General features: G+C 41.5%; 1 protein-coding gene across 2 annotated transcripts in view; it reads right to left on the bottom strand.

The window, feature by feature from the left end:
• The window catches only part of LOC150082986 (protein kinase C, brain isozyme-like), a 567,705-nt gene that overhangs the window by 74,999 nt on the left and 471,387 nt on the right, over window positions 1-21,319 (bottom strand). For both annotated transcript variants that reach the window (XM_090377718.1, XM_090377717.1), the window contains exon 8: window positions 16,424-16,564. In XM_090377718.1, coding sequence (XP_090233844.1) covers window positions 16,424-16,564 — 141 coding nt within the window. The remainder of the gene's footprint in view (window positions 1-16,423; window positions 16,565-21,319) is intronic.

Raw genomic sequence — 21,319 nt, 5'->3', positions numbered from 1 at the left:
CCAAAAGCCTTAATCATGAGGTGGGATGCTCACTGTCAGCCGTGGTTAGTACCTACCGAAAGTGGTCCGAGGAGGGAAATCCGACGAACCGCCTGTGAGGTGTTGGACGATTTCTGCTGTGCAGCAACACACCGACCTGGGCGTTATTTTTGACCAGAAGCTCTCCTTTATACCACACATAGACCACCTGCAAAAAAAATTCTGTCGACTCCGGTGGATGCTTAAGCAACAACTTATGCATGTCCATGACCAGGCCGTTGGGTGCAGGTATATTAAGACGTGTGTCTATCCGGTCATTCTTTATGGAGCAGAAGTCTGGACCTCAACTGCCGCAACGCATCTAAGACGGATTTTTGCGGGCGAATTTTGGCTATTGAAGTGGGCCATATGGAAATTCCGACTTCCCTCTGCACGAAGGACCACCCAGATGGCAGCATCTCTAAACATCAGACGTCTTCCTGCCATTATCCATGAGAGAAGGCTCGTCTTTTCTGTAAAAATGATGGTTGGCATTATTTCGCACCCAGACTTCTGGGCCAACTGCGGTTGGAGGATCCCGGTCCCAAGCCTTCGGGCCAATCCAGTCCTCCAGGCCACCCCAAACCGGTTAAAGTTATCCGATCGCTTCATACCCGTGCAAATGCTGCAGTACGTATACTCCTTGGATGGCGACCTCTACAAGTTCGCAGTGGATAAAAAATACAGGCAGAACTTACTCCATCGACTTCCTTCTCAGGACCATGTCACAGGGCATTAGAACCTGCTCCCAAGGACCTGTCCATCATTCCCATGGATCCCTCACTACATTGCTCCAACTTTCTGCGCCTGCTCAGATGACTCCAACACTGTAAGAGGACTGCTCCCTGGAGGATAAATTAGCATGATAACATGCTGTTGTGTATTTACGTTCCTTGTTTATTGCAGTGTATTAGCCTTTGTAACCTTTATATTAGCCTTTGTAATAACCTTTATATTAGACTTTTACCTTGTGTTAACCTTTACTGTAAACCCCTGGCTTCTAGCCGTGAAGGGTATTGTGTACGGCATATGCATTTTGTATACAATAAAGATTTCTTCTTCTTCTTCTTCTTCTTCATTAGTAGTAGTTTTCAAAATGCAAACTAGCCTTTTAAGTGATAAGAACTCTTTAACTGAAATACTATTATTCTTTTTATGCGGAGAAGATAAAAGACTTAGTTGATTAATAAATTATTTTTTCCGCTTTGAAATACAAAATTCTATTTAATTCTAATGAGAATGTCAAAAGAACTTGTTTCTTTAATGGTAAAAACACTATATGCACAACGTGTTTCAGTTGTTCTAAGTTTAAGACTCACAATTAGCATATAAATCTACTTTCTCTGCCTTTACTTTCTACATTTATGCAGAACCATGACTGCCAAGACCACAATAACACACCACTTTAATTTTAATACTCAGCATATATATTTTTAATCCTCATAATTGCACTTTTTCCGCCCTTATTAACTTTAAATACTACAGTGCCACGCTACTTCGTTTCAGGTACGTGACAATACTCTTTAAACTAGCGTGCGTCAGACACCTAACAACGGTGTGCTTTTAACGACTGGGGATTGGAAAATTGGTGGAGCAGAATCAGTGTTGAATAATAGAAAGATAAATGATTTACAAAGTAATCATATAAATCTTCCTTTGCCAATAAAGTACAAGGAGTGGTCAAAAATTATAAGAACGCGGCATATAAAATGTATTAATAAATTACAGAATAGGTTATTTTGATGGCTTTATGTCTTATAAAATTACAAATAAATTATATGTCAGTGTCTTATGCAGTTTCTGAAATTTGCTTTTTAAAGTTTTAGAAAAGAATGAATATTCAGCATCTAGAGCATTGTTTAGTACAGTGCTTCCCAAATTACTGAGATCTACGCACCCTTTCAAAAATCAAAAATGATTTGAGGACTCATGTTTTTTAAAGCATAAAACATATATATGCTTCTCTGTGTGTGTATGTATTTATGGACATCGGGTTTTCTGGAAAGAAAATTCGATGTTTTATGCTTAAAACAAATGCACTTTATTCTTATTTTTATATAAATACACCGATGAGACAAAACATTATGACCAGCGAGTCGTTATGCAAATCAAAGCAACTGCAGGTGAACTACGGCGCGTGCGCGGGTCGGGACACGGTATAAAAAACACCTGATACTGAGCTCCGTTAATCAGTGTTACTTTACTCTTGTTCTACAGATGGTAAAGGCAGCGGACTTAAGCGAGTTTGACAAATGCCAAATTGTCATGGCCAGACGACTGGGTCAGAGCATATCCGAAACGGCACGGCTGGTGGGATGCTCACTGTCAGCCGTGGTTAGTACCTACCGAAAGTGGTCCGAGGAGGGAAATCCGACGAACCGCCTGTGAGGTGTTGGACGACCACAGCTCATCGATGCTCGAGTTGAGCGAAGGCTCTCCTGGATGGTCCGTGGCAACAGAAGGGAGACTGTTGCGCAGCTCGCCGGTAATTGGAATGCTGGTGACGGGAGTAATATGTCACAACACACACACAGTACATCGAATCATGATGAAAATGGGGCTCTGTACCGTAGATAGCAAGGCTTTTCTCCCCAGTAACTGGGGTTTTTTCGTCCAGCAAAACAGGCAAACCGACCATAGAACATACGCAATTTACAGACACAAATACGGGTTAATGTATTTAATTACGGGCAACTCTAAAATAATAATAATAATGTACCGTAGGCTGCTCTGAGTGCTCATGCTAACCATGGTTCACCGGCATCAGCACCTACAATGGGCACACGAGCATCGAAACTAGACCTTGAGTGATTGGAAGAAGATCGTCTGGTCGGATGAATCACGTTTCCTGTTGCACCATGTGGACGACCGGGAGGTGTGCGTTGTTTACTTGGGGAAGTGATGGCGTCTGGATGCACCGTGGGATGAAAACAAGCCGGTTACGGCGGTTTCATGCTTTGGGCGATGTTCTGCTAGGATACCCTGGGTCCAGTCATTCTTGTGCCTGGCCCTCTGAAGTCTACCACCTGCGTGCAGACATAGTTTCCCTGTGGACGAAGTTGTAAACCATTTTACTTGCAAAGCACCTCGAACGCAAGAAGGCAGTAGCTAAACTCGAGGCATATCTTGAGGGTAGGGATAATCAAATGCAACAGCGCGCCCCTACCTATGCAGACACACTGAGGATTCCCAGAAATGCTGAACGAACAACTGAATTAGGACACTCAATCAAACGCAAAACTCTTCCTCAAATATCACATGTGGTCATTGTTAGACCTACTTCCACAGAAGATCTTCACAGTGGTGAGGAAGTAAAAAATATAGTGGTCGCAAATTTAGCAGAAAACCTGAAAATGCTAAAAATTAAATCTGTGCGGAAGACAGGTAATATTGGTGTCATTATTGAAAGTGAGACGAAAGAGGAAGCCAACAAAATGATTATTAACCCCAAAATACAAACACTTGGCCTACAGGCTGCACCCCCAAAAAGAAAGGGGCCCAGCATAATCATTTATGAAACCGAAAAGGACCTAACTCCAACAACACTCCAGGATGAACTATACAGAAGAAACTGCCAGCAGGACCACGCGGATGTTGAACCAATGACTTCGTATTCCCGAAATTTCAAAAAAATGCCAGAGTGCGAAATTCTTCAAACTGGGTAGTGGAGCTTTCCCCCACAGCCTGCAGAACAATAAGTCAACAAAATAGAGGGGCAGTCACTGCTTCAAGGAGCATGTGGCTGTCCCCAAATGCTACAAGTGTTGTCGTTTCGGACACACGTGTACCCAAGCTCAACCCACATGTGGACACTGTGCTGAGAGAGGCCACGGCTTTAACTCCTGCCCTAAAAAAGAAGACCCATCCACTTCCGCAAACCAATGAAAATGCAGGCAGATCATTCCATCCGGGACAAAAAATGCCCGGTGTACACAAAAGCTAAGAGCACATGCCAACTAAGGCTCGATTATGGGGACTTAACTTAAACCATTTAATACCACCATCGTAAAATTTGCACAGATTAATGCCCAACGAGCTAAAGCAGTTGCAGCGCAGTTGAGGACAAAGGCAGATGAGGAGAACCTCGATATCCTCTTTCTTCAAGAGCCATACTCGCACAGTAAAACAGTCAGAGGGTATCCGTTGATTTATAAGATCGTTCATGTGGATGGGGAGACCCCATGGGCGGCTATTCTGGTCAGGAACCTTGATCTCACTGTCACCAAAATACCACATTACTGCCTTCCCTGGGCAGCCTGTGCCCATATCATCACCCCTTTGGGTGAATTTTACGCAGTTTCTCTTATACTCTCGGCCGGGGAAGGATATTCTCCTGATTAATAGATCCTTACCAAGCATCTCGCTGGAATTCCCAAATGCGAAAATCTTCGTTGCTGCCGACGTAAACTGCAGGACGCCAGAGGGGTTCAGTGAAACTCGAGATAGACGAGGCACAAACAACGGACAAAGACTGGAAGAATATCTCTTAAACAATTGTTTCTCAATTCTCAACCAACCAAATAACCTACCGACCTTCTCTAGTGCAATGTGGGAAGCCACAAATGATGTCATCCTGGCCACAAGATCGGTTGGACGACACTTTTCATCCTAGACAGTTAGAGAAAGCTGGACCACCTGGGACCACCATGTAATAACTTTACACCTGCACCGATCAGTAAGCCGACAACCAATTATAAGGCAAACTCTGCATAGATTTGCAATTGACAAGGTAAATTGGCAGCAATTTAAGGATTCGGTGATCATGGCCGCCCGCTCTCTCAGCACAGTTGGACTGGACCCAGACCAGCACCAAAAGGCAATTGTAAGCCTAGTCACTGAAACCTCAAATAACTCTACTCTATTAAAAGGAAGAAACATTCTCTTGGAGCCATACCCTGGTGGTGCCCAGAGCTCCAACAACTGCGACGGGAGGTTTACACCCGACGAAAAAATTTTCAACGCGCAAGACAGACATGGCCGGAAGCGAAAGTAGAGTATCTCAAGCAGCAATATCGAACGGCAAGAAATGAATACACAGCCCTGATCAAACAAAGGAAGAAGCGCTCCTAGGAGAACCTAGTCTTCACAGTTGGAAATTCTGCTCCATGGGAAGTGGTCTACAGAGTGATCACAAACAAACTCCTCAGGGGAGAAGTCATCCCAACCACCAAGACGCCACAAGGCACGTATACAAAGACATGGTCCGAATCTATAAATAACATTCTTGACGCCATGTTCCTTCAACAAGCTACCAAACACCCCAGAGCAAATACTACTATGTGAGGAAAGTAGCACATACACCACGGCACAAGTGGATGACTGCTTCACCTAGGACGAATTGGACACCGCTTGTTTGTTTGTTTGTTATTTGGTTTTTAGGAGCATTAGCAACTAAGGCAATATTGCTCCGGGAGTATGCGGTGGTCATTTCCTGACCTATCCGCATTCTCCGTATTTGGTGGTGACGGGCTCGAACATTGGACACCGCTGCAGCAAAAATAAAAAAAACAAGAAATCTACAGGAGAAGATATGCTGGAGCCCGCGATCGTAAAGTAGGCTGTTGAAACCATCCAAAATGAGAGGTCTTCAACCATTGCCTTGAAGCAGGCCATTTCCCAGCAGTATGGAGATCTGCAAAATTAAGGCTTATTCTCAAGAATCCGACAAAACCCCAAGACCGTCCTTAGTCATACCGGCCCATCGCTCTTTTGTCCATACTAAGCAAACTCACTCCTAGAACATCTTCTAAGCAATAGAATAGAAATTAATTACTCCAAGGCTGGCCTTCACTCTGAAATCAATATGGCTTTAGAAGGGGATGCTCGACGGTGGACGCTTTAGAGAATATCGTGAAAGCAGCCACCACTACCAGTCATAAATACTTCCTTGTCATTTAACTAGATTTTACCAGGGCGTTTGACTCCCTCTGGTGGCCAAGCGGCCTTGGTAGACTCCGGAAAGCAAAACTGTCAGCTAATTTGTACAATTGTATAAAAACCTATCTCGCAAACGGAACAGTAACCGTCGTGTGACCGAGCAGTGCTCCGTACTGCTCGGTCACACGACTTGTCCTTTGGTCCTTGAGGTTGTCATAGACATTCTCTCAGATGTGCCAGACAAGCTGTACTTGCTACCTGGGAGTCTAAAACGCTGATGGAACTTATATTCGGGTAACACTCAAGTCAAGTGGACCCAATTTCGGCGAAGTCCGGACGATTTGTGGCAGCTCAATCCTATGCTTGCACCTTCACGATGGTGGGACTGTTAGTAATCCTGGGTATAACCTCCATACACAATACATGGTGGGTGACCACCCAGGTGTGAACCAATGTAAGCAGGGGTCGAGGTGTGGAGCCCACACCACATGGAGGAATGCCGCCCCTCTATCTTACCAGGCAGTACTAGGTGGTAGATGACTCATCAACCGGTGCAATACCACCACTTTGTTTATTGGAGGCTTGAAGTAGTGGAACCCATGTTTAGTCACTAGAGCTAAGTTCCGGTCAAACCTTCCCTATCTCTTCCATCATGCAATATGATTGATGATTTTGAGGTTATGATGAACTTTGTGGCAAGATCCAATATTCCTTACATTTCCAGGGTACAGCTCTAAAACGGTGTTCGCAGGCCGGCCGCTAGTTAGTACACCGGACCGAACCGAATCGAATCTATTGGTAACTCTCTAGGAGTCTTCCGGATCAGCTAGTGTATAATCTTGCTACCTCTACTCTGCCAGATAGTGACTGGAGGGAGTCCGAGTAGTGTGTATGTGGGGAGCATTGTCGAGGCCACGTTATGTCAAGGATCTGGGTATATTCTTACCATGTGTACGCCATATCCAAAAATTTCATTACTTCATACAGCATGTCCCACCCACTTTTTCTTACTATTGCAATGAATTGTCACTTATAGAGCAAGCTTATCTGCGAAAAGATCCAAACCTCCCAAGCACTTCCTAATTCATTTCATAAATATACATGGTCTCAATTCTAATCTCAACGATGTCCATTTCCACTTGCAGTCTGCCAAATCCCATGTACTTTTTCTGACAGAATCTCAGATCTCGGTTGATTCAACTGCTGCTCATCTCAGATGCCCAAATTATTCCTGTATGATTCCTTCCGCCTCAAAGGTGGTCTCAAAGGCGGTATTTGTGCATATGTCCGTTCTGATATTCCCTGTTAGAGACTTGGCAATTTGGAATCTCCTCTCTTTGATCTTCTCTGGCTTAAAATCTCTCTACCTCATTGTGTCAAATTCATCTGTTGTCTCTACCGTTCTCCCAACTCCACTAATCACTTGGAATTCTTTGACTTTCTCTCTTTGAGACTTGACTTTCTCCAGTCCCACTTTCCTAACAGTGATGTAATTTTCCTTGGTGATATTAATGTTCACAACTCCAGCTGGCTTCCGTTTTCTAGTCACACCGACACAGCTGGTCGGGATGCTGAGGCTTTTGCAATTACTAATGACCTTGCACAGATTGTTCATTTACCCACAAGAATACAGCCAATACACTTGATCGTTTTCTCACAAACAGCCCTTCTAAATACACAGTCGAAGTGAGACGTCCTTTAGGCACCTCAGATCACAATTTGGTGATTGTCTCTTCTCCAATGGAACCTTTATCTCATGGATATTCCCAACCTCGTGTTGTTTGGCATTACAATAATGCAAAATGGGATGACCTGCGAGACTTCTTTTCTTCGGTCAGATTACTGTTTCAAAACTTCTGATGTCAACGTTTGCTCAGATCGTGTCAGTGAAATTATTCTTGCAGGAATGGAATCCTTTATCCCACACTCCACTTTAAAATCTCGTCCTTTACCTAAACCTTAGTTTTCCAATAAATGTACTAAGGCTGTTCAAGAAAAGCATGTTGCATATCGTAATTGGCTTGTTTCTAATTCTCCAGTTTCATTTTCTGCGTACACCAAAGCTCGCAACAATTGTAAAGCAGTTATTAATCAATCCAATTTAGAGTTTGAACAGACTAAGAGTAGAAAAATTGCTTCTTGACCTAATGGTAGCCGAGCATTCTGGTCTGTTGCCAAAGCCATTGGCCGCAACTTTTGCCCATCTCTGCTCCCACCTCTGTCCAATCCAGATGGTTCTGATGCCACTTCAGCCAAGGATAAAGTTGAGCCGTCCGGGCTAGACGGGTGGGTGAAATGCCTGCCTGGCAACCCAAAGGTCGCCGGTTCGAATCCCGCCTCGGGCTTGGATCAGAGTACAAAATACTAAAACTTTGGAGGTGCAATATGGTCAGAGAAGCCGATGCACCAAAACTAACAAAAAAAAAAAAAAAAAAAAATCACCTGCTAGTATCCCATTTTTCTTCCAGCTCATGTATTAATGATCTTGGTAAAATACCTCCCACCATTCCCAACACGCTCCATTCAATGCCCCCTGTGGTCTTCCGTCAAAAAGTTGTCAGAAGGATTTTGACGAATCTTGATGCTAAGCAAGCTCCAGGTCCCGTTGGTATTTCTCCACTTGTTCTCAAGACCTGTGCTCCTGAACTTACTCCTATTCTTTGCCGCCTTTTTTTCACTTTCTTATTCCAAAGATATTTTTCCTTTTTCCTGAAAATTTGCTCATATCCAGCCAGTTCCTAAAAAGGGTGACAAATCTCTCCCATCCAATTGCTTCTACTCTTTCTAAAGTAATGGAGAAATCAACTAAATGCGAACTCTTAAACTACCTAGAAACCTTCCGTCTGATCAACGATCGCCAGTATGGATTCGTCAGTATCGATCCACTGGTGATATTCTGGCTTATGTTACCCTTTTATAAACCTTACTGGTTTATGGACTAATTCAATAGAAAGGTAAGGTGAAACAAAAGTAGTTGCTCTTGACATCTCCAAGGCTTTCGATCGTGTTTGGCATAAAGGTCTTCTAAACAAGCTTCCATCTTATGGTTTCCAACTGTTTTTAATAATTGGTTATCCAGTTTTCTCTCTGATCGCTCACTGAGGGTGATGGTAGATGGCTCTCTGTCTTCTAACTTCTCCACTAATGCCGGTGTCCCCCAAGGTTCAGTTCTTTCCCCCACTCTTTTCTTCTTGTATATTAATGACCTTCTTCCACTGACTGGAAATCATATCCATAGTTTTGCCGATGATAGCACATTGCATTCCACTTTCCATTTGGAGAAACCTTGTTCTGCTCAATCGGCTTCAACTTCTCGAAAATCTGCTACCAATTCTTTAAATGCCCACTTTCTTAGAATTCTCCAGTGAGGCAAAGACAACTTAGTTGATTTCAACCCTTCTAAAACTTAGTCTTGTCTTATGTCATGCAAAAAGGATTGTTCTGCTCCTATGCTTATCTTTAGTGACACTCCGATTTCTAGGCAAAATGATATATTTCTTTTGGGGATTACCCTGACTTCTAATCTCCCTTGGCACAAGCAGATTACAAATATTGCTTCCTCTGTATCTAAACTTTGGCTAGAAGGGCGATGTCTGCTGACGGCAGACATCGCCCTTCTAGCCAAAGTAATCACTGGAATTTACGAAGCATCTGATATCCTGAGTAAAATAAACTTCAATTCTCCTTGTAGACAAGTCAGGGACCTTACACCGTTTCGCCTTGACTCTGCCAACACGGACTTAATGAAGTTCAGTCCACTGAACAGAATCAGCAAATCGGCAAATGACTCTCGCATTGACTTCTTTGACAACTCCCAATCACTGATGAACTCCATCCACAAGTTTGCCTCTTCACTTAAACTGCAAAGTGACTAGCTCACATCTAATTATTGTAGCTTTTTATTTGTTATATTATTTTTCTATTCTCTAACGGATTAATTATTACTTGTTTTACCGGTAACTTAACTTAATACAATCCTCTTTTGTACATATGCTTTTATTGTTTGAATCTATATCAATGTTTATCGTCCTGTTGGATTTCATATTATTGTTATTATGTTTATTGATCTGATCTCAGATACACTGTTAATGGTTACCTGTTGTGTATCTTGTTATTAATAAAATAAAATAAAAAAAAAATAATAAAAAACTTGGTTTTCCCTTTCGCTCTCGGCGTTACTTTTCTTCCAAACAGCTGCTCACTCTATATAAATCGCAAATCCGCCGCTTGCCATGGAATATTGTTCCAACATCTGGGGTGGTGCCCCCAAAACCTTTCTCAGGCTTCTTGATTCCATTCAGAAGAGGGCAGTTAGGTTAATTAATGATTCATCTTTAACAAAGTCTCTCCACTCGCTATCTCATAGACGTACTGTTTTTGCTGCATGCCTCTTCTACAGATACTTCCATGGGCACTGTTCTTCTGAATTGGCTTCTATAATTTTCCTCTCTCTCAAAAAACAGTCCGAACACATTCCGCCACCAGCCAACATCCATTTACTGTCCGACTTCAAACCCACAGAACCAACTTTTCATCTTCCTCTTTTATTCATTCAACTGCTGTTTTTTGGAACAACCTTCCTTCATATGTATTTCCCGAAAATTACATTCGACAGAAGTTCAAGTTCAGTGTCAACCGATATCTTCTTTCGCCTTCTCAACCTCCAACCCAAACACGGTACTAAGTACTAGAGGTTCTAATACTTCTTCTGTTTGGGGTTTATATATTTAAAAAAAAAGTCTATGGAGGATGCCCACACGGCTCAGTATCTGGTCCACTTCTCTGTATCTTGGTGCTCGACAGCTTTCTAAACCTCTACTTAGGTAATGTGTAAGGTCACAGGCCTACGTTGATGACCTGATCCTGATGCTGACGGCAGACTACAAGAGCTCAACTAGAGATTTCTGGAAACCGTGCTATAAATATCCTACCAGACTGGACCACCAAAAACCACTTAAAGATATCCCCAACAAAAACCTGCTCCATCCTACTTAAAGGTTCTCTCAATATCAGAAGGTCTCCCAAGATAAAGATTCAGGAAACATCAATTAAGCTTTCCACCGAACTTAAATATCTTAGTATTCTGCTGGATAAAAATCTGTCATTCAAACACCATCTTACTTACCTCCAAAGCAAAATCAAAAAATACTCCGCACTAATGGCTAGAATCACTCGTCGCAGCTGGGGGCTTAAGAAGAGGATCCTAGCCCTCTTCTATAAGGCAGTCTTCTTACCAGCAATAACACACGCATCAGGAGTTTGGTTCCGCAAGGCAATAACAGCAGTAAACAAAAGGAAGCTAGAGACCATTCAACGTTCAATCCTACTGACAATCTCGAGAGCCTGCTGTACTGTGAGCACCCACGCCCTCCAGGTCCTCTTGGGCTCTTTCCCCTTGGACCTGGAGATTGTCCGCTGTGAGTTGCTTTATCAACTATCCAAAGGCAGAGCAATCACCTGCATAGACTACACAACTGATCCGGCGAACGATCGTAAACCCGAGAAAAAACGCTTTCTCACCCACCTACAGCAGGTCTGGCAAACCCTCTGGATGACTTCGACAAAAGGGGAAGTCACCCGAAGATTCATACCGATTAATGAGCTAGTGTTTCCCAAAAGCCCAAACTGGTTTTCACCGGGACTGCTGACATCTTACTTAATCACGGGACACGGCGCAATAAGAGCAAAACTCTCCAGTTTCGGTTTGAGTGACACCCCTCTCTGCCACTGTGGACATTTTATTATTTTAAGGTTGCCCGTAATTAAATACATTAACCCGTATTTGTGTCTGTAAATTGCGTATGTTCTATGGTTGATTTGCCTGTTTTGCTGGATTAAAAAACCCCAGTTACTGGGGAGAAAAACCTTGCTATCTGCGCCTGAGACCAACTAACTCAGCCACGGAGTGAAAAAAGCCCATTAAAGTTCCTCGCGTCATTGACGGGATTCGAACCCAGGCCTTTTCCACCTGGTGTGGGAAGGACGGTGACGATACCACTGTGGACAGCCAGAGACGTGGGAGGACCTCATGCACCACTGCCAACTATACGAAGACCTGCCTCTTAATAACCAGAATACGTTTCTCGCCGATAAACCAAGAACAATATATCTTGCAGAGCGAAGACAATTATAAAGCCTTAACGCAGTTTGCGCAGGATCTTTTTACTAGAAGAAGGATATACCCACAAGCTTAGCAGAAATTTTCCTACAAACCAACCACTCGTCATCCAGAATAAAGATCCTTAGATATCCAAACCAAACAAAAACCTAACTACAATCTAAAGAACAACTAATCGTTAACTTAACCTGGAGCCATTATCTAGGGTTGACCACTCACACGGACGGGACAACATGGCCCAAGAATGCATAGGAAGACCCGACAAAGACATTGTGCATTTTGCTGCCGAAACGTCATTAGGCGATCCGAACCGGGTACCCTCACTCGGTTCACTTGCCATCCCTTCCCTTGGCAGGGGGATGGTTACTCTGTACCCTCTCCCCTGCCACCCTCTATCTTCACCTGGTGAGGCATGGGCTGCCCCACCGACTTTTGGGGTTATCTTCACTATTAACTCCATATTTCTGTCTTTCACCCCCCAGTCTTCAGTCTCCCTTCTCTCGCTCTCTCTAGCTATCTTGCGACTAGCGTTTGACCCTCGTCAAAACTACACAAGCCCCATACTAAAAAAAAAAAAAAAAAAAAAAATTTTTTTTTTTTTTTAACTCTATCCCGCATAACTTATATCTCTTTCGGCCTAACCCAATTTCTAGCGTTTCTCTCCCCCCCACCTTTTTATTAGGTCCTAGCCACTGAAATTTCAGGAAATTAGGTGGCAGGACCTGCCAGAGTAAATAGTAAATCTCTAAAATACTGGTGTACCTGGTCTGCCTCCACGAGTTATAGTGTGGGTAATGGTGGGTCATCTGGTCTTTTAACCCACCGGCTAAAAGACCAGATGAACAACGGTACAAAACATTACACACCACAATATCCATACAGTTTTAAACCTCTGGCCTTTATAGTGTTCTGTATCACACTACAATGCATACTACGCGGAGATGGGGGATACCCCTGGTGCCATTTGACCCTAAACACACTATACCTAAACATCATTGCTAATCAGGTACACCTTCTGTTGTTTTTGTTTGTTATTTGGTTTTTAGGAGCATTAGCAACTAAGACCATATTGCTTCGGGGATATGCGGTGGTCATTCCTTGAACTTTCCGCATCATCCGTATTTAGTGGTCACGGGCTCGAATCCCGGGCTAATCAAGAAGCCAGGTGGGCAGGAGCAGCAGTGCTATGCACTGCTGCTCCTGCCCACCTGGCTACGGAGGTGCCGATACACCCTTTCATGGCAACGGTCTTCCCCTCTGGCGGTGCCGCCTTTCAGCAGGATAATGCGCCATGCCACACTGCCCAGATTGTTCAACTTGTTTGCGGAACATGAGGAAGACTTGCAGGTATTGCCCTGGCCTCCAAATTCACCAGACATCAATCCCATTGAGCATCTGTGGTTTGCGTTGGAACAGCAACTCCGATCTGCGGCGTCTCAACCACGGACCTTACAGGAGTTAAAGGATCTGCTGGTTACGTGAGGTTCGGTTTGGTGGACCTCCTGGAACTGGTTTACGGACCCCAGTTTTGGAAATGCTGGTTTAGGAATCAAATTTTTGATCAAAGAGGGCGTATATGCTAAAGAAATTCATGAAAGGATAACTACGGTGTTTGGGTAAGTATCATCCTTACCTAGTTATGCTTCTCTTACAATATGGTTTGCGGGATTCAGAAATGACAGTTGATGATCCAAGGTTTGGTTGGCCATCTGAAGCAATCAATTTTGAAACAATTGTCACCGTTGAAGAAAAAATTATAAAAGAGAAGTATTAACTGAACAGTGCAATTTTTCTGTCTTGAAAATTACTTAATATTTCCCAGGGAAGCATTTTAACAATAACATACGGACATTGAGGAATGTTCAGTGTTTGTGCAAGATGGGTTCCAGGTAATCTTTACATTCATGACAAACAGAGGGTGGAGTCAGAAGGGCCTTTAAAATTAATTCTTGCAAATATAGATAAATTTTTATGCCTTTCACGTTGAAATTTGGATACGTTTTTATGATCCAAATTAGAAAGCACGCAATGGAAGCACAAGAGATCTGAAATCAGGATCTGGCCAAACCTGAAGTCCAGTCTTCGTGGAACTGACTTTAAAGATGACGAATAGTTAAAAGCAGTTTTAGCTAAAACAGCAGTGACGCAGAATAGTGGTCGATGACCGTTGTGTGACCTTTGGCTGGTTGTTCAGCTGCTGTTGAGCCAGTCACGGTAGACTCGTGACACCACAGAACGGGAGCACTTAATCATGTTGGATGGCCTTGCGGTAGCACAGTGGTTATAGCTACCATCCTTCCCACACCGAATGGAAAAGGTCCGTGTTCAAATTCCGTCAATGAAGCGAGAAACTTTTATGGGCTTTTGTTTTTTCACTCCATGGCTGAATTAGTTGATCACATCCGTGCATAGCAAGGCCTTTTCGGCCAGTAAAACAGGAAAATCGACCAGAGAAAACACACGATTTTATGAACGTGTTAACACAAGGTAGATGAATTCGGTTTTTTTTTTTTTTTTTTTACCCATGTTAGCTGTTGTCTTGATACGGGAACCTGCATGTCTTGCTCCCACAATCATTCCACATTCGAAGTTTAAAAGACCTCGAAGCCGATTCATTCTTCCTTGCAAAGACTTAAAACTGATTGTCACGCGTGCAAACTACAATCTTATGTCAACCGTTTCCAAATTTGATCCTTCACCAGTGTAACAGACCAGTGCATTCCTAAAAAAGGGGGTGTTACTAATGTGAAGCCAACTCAGTGTAAATAGTGTCTGGATTTCATTGAATATATAGTAAATAAAATGAAAAAAGTACTGCTACGTACTGGATAGATCCGCCCGATTTCTCTTTCGCAAATAGTTTTAAATAGAAGCAGGTGCCTATACAACCGATCTGAATGAAATCAATTTTGAGATAAAAATCTGTTTAGGCTAAAACTTCGTGTTAACACACACTGCATCTTCATTCACACATAATAACACATACAAATACAGTATATACTCAGGGGTGTGCTGGAAGGATCGCGCAAGCCCCTTAAATTTGTAGATTATTCGAATCCCACGTTAAAAAATTTGTTTGATAAAATTTAACAGACTGTTGTAACTGGTGATGGCCCTTAGCTGAAATTCTCGGGCGAACCTCTTGTTAACAAATTGGCAGCACTCCCCTTTATAAAGCTTTCTCTCTCTCACACACACAGACAGAAATCTTAGCTGTACCTCGAGTACGGCCTTGCCTTCAGGGTAAGTATGAAACAAATCGTCTAGTTTTCTGATTAGTGTTTAAGCGAATATTATTCTTTCGTACTAAAAAAACAGATACAGTATATATTAGTTTCCTCGATAGAATATACAGCCCGTTATATTTAAAAAAAAAATTTCTTGTTTATACCCTGGCACACCAGGTCAGTGGAGTTTACAAAAAATCACAATACAAAATGTTAATCGTAATCAGCATTCACGGGCTTGAATCGTCGCCACCGTAACGGTGGCGACTCTTGAACCCCGGACCACTCGGCTGACGTAAGGTGTATAGAATTAGGATATTAATGTATTTTATCGCTTAAATTACGCGATAAAAGTGTGAAAACATTATTTTAAGCAGGATGCCTAACAAAGTGTTTTTGTGGCGACGCCAAATACACAGAAAACGTAACTTATATTTTTCTTTGAAGTAGTGAAATAAAATAAAGTGTGCCATACAGAAAAAAGTTAGGAAAACATCCACGTGTCGGTATGTCTCTTTGAAAGTTTACGGTTTAAAAGAATGGAGAAAATTGAATGAATGGAAGAAAAATTTTAAAAGTGAAAAACTTCGGTACGCCAGGCCGATTTCCTTCTATTCTGTTCCAGGTATTTCCATTTATTCTTCATTAAGCGACTTTCATTTTATTCTCATTTTAGTTTGTGACGGCTTTAATTTCCTTCCACTTATTTTAGTTTATTCATTCTTGAAAACTATAAACCTGCAAAGAGACATACTACCTTACTAGCTTTTGGTGCTTTCCTTCCTTTCATTTCATTTCATTCTTTTCGTACTTTATCTTATTTTACCACTTTAAATAAAGAAAAAAAAGTTACATTTCTTGTCTGGCCAGCGTAGATAGGAATATTGTTCGTAATTTGCACTCGATTGCTATTATAGTCAGGATTCAAAAATTTAAATGTATTCAAAAATGGCATAAATTTTTAAATATAACATTTAAATAAATTAAGTTTTAATTAATGCTTTTTTCTAAAAAGACCATATAATAGACTTCCTTAACTTCACTTTCTGGTCATATCTAATAAGAAATCCTACAGAGTAATTTGCCAAGTTCCTGACATCATTATTTAGCTTTTACATCAAACTTGGCAGTGCTTTCTTATTAAGTAGTGTGACTCGTCTCCTTAACAGTAAACTACGCTTACCTTTCCAAAACTGCCTTTGCCTAAAACCATGATGAAGTTAAAGTCGGATGCTCGGATCACATCTTGTTTCCCCATGTTATGCGGAATATCTGTAATTGCCATTTTATCAGTCTTCTTAGTAGTTGCCAGCGAAAGGCGAGACTAAATATAATAAAAACCAGAAAATAAGAAGCACTTTAAAAATAAGGCAAGAGATTTTAAAATTAATGATTCTATTGAAAGAGTATTAAGCAATATTTCATCACTGCTGTGATTGATGCATAGTGCTGTAGCTTAAAGCCAGTTAGCTAGTTTGCATTTTCAGATGACCTAATTTCCAAGAATTTTTTTGTTTGTATAAATATTTTTTTATTTAAAATAATATTTACAAAAAATGAGTATTAAAATTAACAAGTACTAGAATATTAAATTATCTAAGACATTTTACTGTGTAATGTAGTAGTAGTGGCATGTGATGCAAGAAAACAAATGTATGAGCTTATGCAGCATCAGCCAAAAAAAAAAAAAAAAAAAAAAAAATCACACCATTCCCTCCAAATGCCTGTCCAGGTCCTCCTTAAATTTATTCAACCTATCAACTTCCACAACGACAGATGGAAGTTTGTTCCAGCAATTAACCACCCGCTGGCTAAAGGAAAATTTCCGTACATCTATTCTACATCTATCTTTTCTTAATTTGAATTTATGCCCCCTTAGATTCGAAATCTGAACAAGTGGAAGGATCCCATCAGAATTTAGCATGCTCAATCCATTCAAGGCCTTATACACCTCAATCAGATCACCGCGCAGGTGCCTAGTCTCCAGCCACTGCAATTTGCAGAACTTAAGCCTCTTTTGGTAAGAGGATCCCTTCATTCCCCTCACCAATCTTGTTGCCCTTCTCTGTACACGCCCAAGCAAATCTACATCCTTCCTAAAATGAGGCCTCCAGACCTACACACAGTACTCAAGGCGTGGCCTGACCATTGCCTTATACAGAGGGACAACCACCTCCTTTTCCCTGCTATACAAAATGCCTATATATCATTGACAAAACCCCATGATCTGCCCTGGCAGCCTGTCTGCATTGCTCAGAAAACTTCATATCTGACTGCACAATTACTCCCAGGTCTTTTTCATTTTCTACCACCTTAAGTGTAGTACCACACAGTTGGTACGTTTCTTTGGGGTTACTTCTACCCATATGCAGTACCTTGCATTTTTCAATGTGAAACTTCAGTTTCCACTTTTCAGCCCATCTGCTCAAATTTTCTAGATTCTGTTGCAGTAGCACACTGCCATTACTGTCATTAACAACCCTGCCAACCTTTGTATCATCTCTAAACTTCGACACTAAACCTGATATACCTTCATCAATATTATTGATAAATATACAAAACAACAGAGGACCCAACACCGAACCCTGTGGGCCTCCACTAATAACATTAGTCCAAGAAGAGCAGCACCCATTGATTACCACCCTCTGTCTTCTCCCACTTAACCATCCTTTTATCCATTGTAGCAACTTACCCTTAATACCATTCTGCTCCAATTTGTACAATAGTCTTCCATGCGCAACAGTGTCAAAAGCTTTCCTGAAATCCAAATATATGATATCAGAATTATTTTTGCATCCAGTTCCTTTGTAACCACATCATAATAACCAATCAAATTTGTCAGACAAGACTTTCCCTTAACAAACCCATGCTGTGTCTGAATTATTGCTGCAGGCTTGTCTAGATGATCCTGCAATACATCTTTAACCAGCGACTCCATTATTTTACCCGTAACAGAAGTTAAACTAACTGGTCTGTAATTACTCGTGTCACCCTTCGATCCCCCTTTGTGAATTGGGGATACATTTGCATATCTCCAGTCCGTGGGAACCTCCCCTGAGTCCAAGGATGCTCTCATAATTATGGCTAAGGGTTTGCTTAGTTGCTTTGCCGCCTCCTTTAATATAACTGGATAGATCCCATCCACCCCAGGTGCTTTTCTTACGTTTAACTTCAACAATTTCTCTTCCACTTTTCTCTCAGTTATTACAAGATCATTAAGCACCCTGCTACAATTTGATAACCTTCTGCCATTTTAAAACCTTAACTCCTCATGTGTGAATGTAGATGCAAAATACTCATTCAGTTTGTTTGCTATCTGAGCAGGATCATCAACAGTCGAACCATCGATGTCAAGTGGACCAATCAGATTCAGCCCCTTCCTTTTAGAGTTTATATAAGTAAAGAAATCCTTGCTGTTTTTCTTAGCATCTTTTGCCAAGGATTTCTCGTAATCTGCCTTCGCCTGCCAAACCTCCTTTGTGACCTGATTACAGATTAACTTATATCTGCCATAGGCTTCTGAGTCGCTTGATAATTTATATGCATGCCATGCATTTTTCTTCTCTGTTACGAGTCTCATTAGTTCATTTGACAACTATTTAGGCCTAAACCTTGAACAATATTTCTTAATAGGTATGAAACTTTTAGTAGCTTCCACGATTAATTCCTTGAGTGCTTCCCACTTAGAATTTACTGTTGGTAACATCGTCAGTTGATCCCACTGTACAGAATTTAAAAAACTGTCGGAGACCACTGTACTCGCCTTTACGGAAGCAAAAACCCTTTCCTTTACCCCTGATGGTATAATTAAATCTTTAAGTAAATCCCACGTCAGTACACTGTGATCACTGCCACCTAGTGGTTCTTTTATCTGCAAATTCCTAATACATGAATGATCACTGCTGATAACCAGATCAAGAGTATTACTTTCTCTGGTTGCTTCTCGAACATGCTGCTGCAGAAAACAATCATCCAATAAATCCACAAAAGTCTGACTAGTGTGTGAGTGACCAACCCACAAGTTCCAGTCAATATCTGGGAAGTTAAAATCCCCCATTATAAGACATTTCGATTTACTAGCCCACTCTATTTCTCTGTACAATTGTTCATTGTACTCATTCGAGTCATTAGGCCTATAACACACTCCTACTCTAATATTTGCTTTCGCAGTGCTTATGTCACACCAAACTGACTCAACAGTGCACTGTTCATCGTTATCAACTGGATGCACTTCTTTCGATTTTATGTTTTTCTTTATTAACAACATAACACCTCCTCCCTTCCTATCCTGTCTTTCTTTTCTGTACACATTGTACTCCCCAAATTCCAGTTCGGCATTCCTTATATCTGTGTGACACCACGTCTCTGATATCCCAACAATATCCGCCTTTGATGTCTTGACCAACACTTCAAATTCATCAAATTTATTTACTATACTTCTAACATTGGTATACATGCAAGTATACATGCACCTATTCCTATTCCCAGCCACTCTAACACATCCCATATACCCACCTGTTTCACGATGACTGACATCCGTCCCTGAAGCCCCCAACACCCCTCGCTCCAGGTCGCTACTTATTCTAATAGAAGTTGTGCAAGAATCACCGTCACCTCTGCCTACGGCTACTATTAAACTATTAGTATTTATGTATTTAAACTACTGTTAAACTATTAGTATTTATATATATATGTATTTATGTTACGTTAATATCTTTATCTTAGGCGGCTGTTATGTAAATATTTAGACAGTGTTATTATCTGAAAAGGCATACTTTGAATTCAAAATTCTTTGCGAATTCTAATCATTGCATCTATAAAGTTATAATGGGAAGAAATTCTATAAGCGGTCTGAAGGTCATTTCGTGTACTTTTCATCAACATGTTTACTTTAACGACTTCTTCGTAAGCAATGTTAGTAACATGGCGTTCTTTATCTGGCGGAACCGGGGTTTCTGCCCAAATCGGCGACTTGCGCGTTTCCTAAATACTGCGTTTCTTAGGGTTATACTAGACGGGCGCTTAAAGAGCCGGTGTCAGCTGGCGTTGTAAACGTCTCCAAAAGAGCAAACTACTCGTAGCATTTCTAAAGTTGCATTGGACACCACCAGCGACACTTTTTCTAGTCTCAGTTTATTAGGCGGAAGACTGTTCTGCATCTGGAAGCCTTGGATTTGTAATGCGGTATGGTGTATGAAGAATTACCTAGAATTCTGTGAAATCGTGGAGGCTTGAGTCTGCTATATTCACTGCAACTCCAGCTCCTTGTGCTCAATTACCTCAAGTTCTATGAAATCATGGAGGCTTGAGTCTGCTGTATCCACTGCAAATCTTTTGGCAAATTGCCTTATTAATACTGCGGATATAGGGGAAACCCTGGTGGCTACAATTAACTTAACATGAACACTTGTATCCACTGCAACTCCAGCTCCTTGTGCCGGAATTTCTGCTCTCGGCAGCTCCTATTGCTGGAATTTCTCTTCTCGCATCTCCTAGCGCTGTTGGTTTTCCAACGGACTGTGAACAGATGCAGAACTTTCCAATGAAGCTTGGACTTTGTCTGAAATTTAATTACATGTATATTTTATTTATGTAATTTGATTATTTTTCAATTTGTTCATATCAATCTTTTTTGGTCATGGCAGGTTTTTTCCCTCCCTGTACTTGGGCAAACAGGAGAGGGAGAATATAAGAGTACTGCTAAATTATGTGTAACTGACAGCGGGGTTGCCATTGGTTGGCTGGAACCGCTTTATGTAATAAATATCAATAGTCTCAGTTTCGAGATGGACGTTGTTGTTCCAGTTGGTTGTATTGCGCTTTATAGTAGTAGTGGCATGTGATGCAAGTGTATGCAGCATCAGCCAAAAAAAAAAAAAAAAAAAAAAATCACACCATTCCCTCCAAATGCCTGTCCAGTTCCTCCTTAAATTTATTCAACCTATCAACTTCCACAACGACAGATGGAAGTTTGTTCCAGCAATTAACCACCCGCTGGCTAAAGGAAACTTTCCGCACATCTATTCTACATCTGTCCTTTCTTAATTTGAATTTATGCCCCCTTAGTTTCGTAATCTGA

The sequence above is a fragment of the Mastigoproctus giganteus genome, chromosome 7, assembly GCF_048544385.1.
Source record: "Mastigoproctus giganteus isolate SK-2022 chromosome 7, ASM4854438v1, whole genome shotgun sequence".
NCBI lineage: Eukaryota > Metazoa > Arthropoda > Arachnida > Uropygi > Thelyphonidae > Mastigoproctus > Mastigoproctus giganteus.
This window is presented reverse-complemented; position numbering and strand designations above follow the sequence as displayed.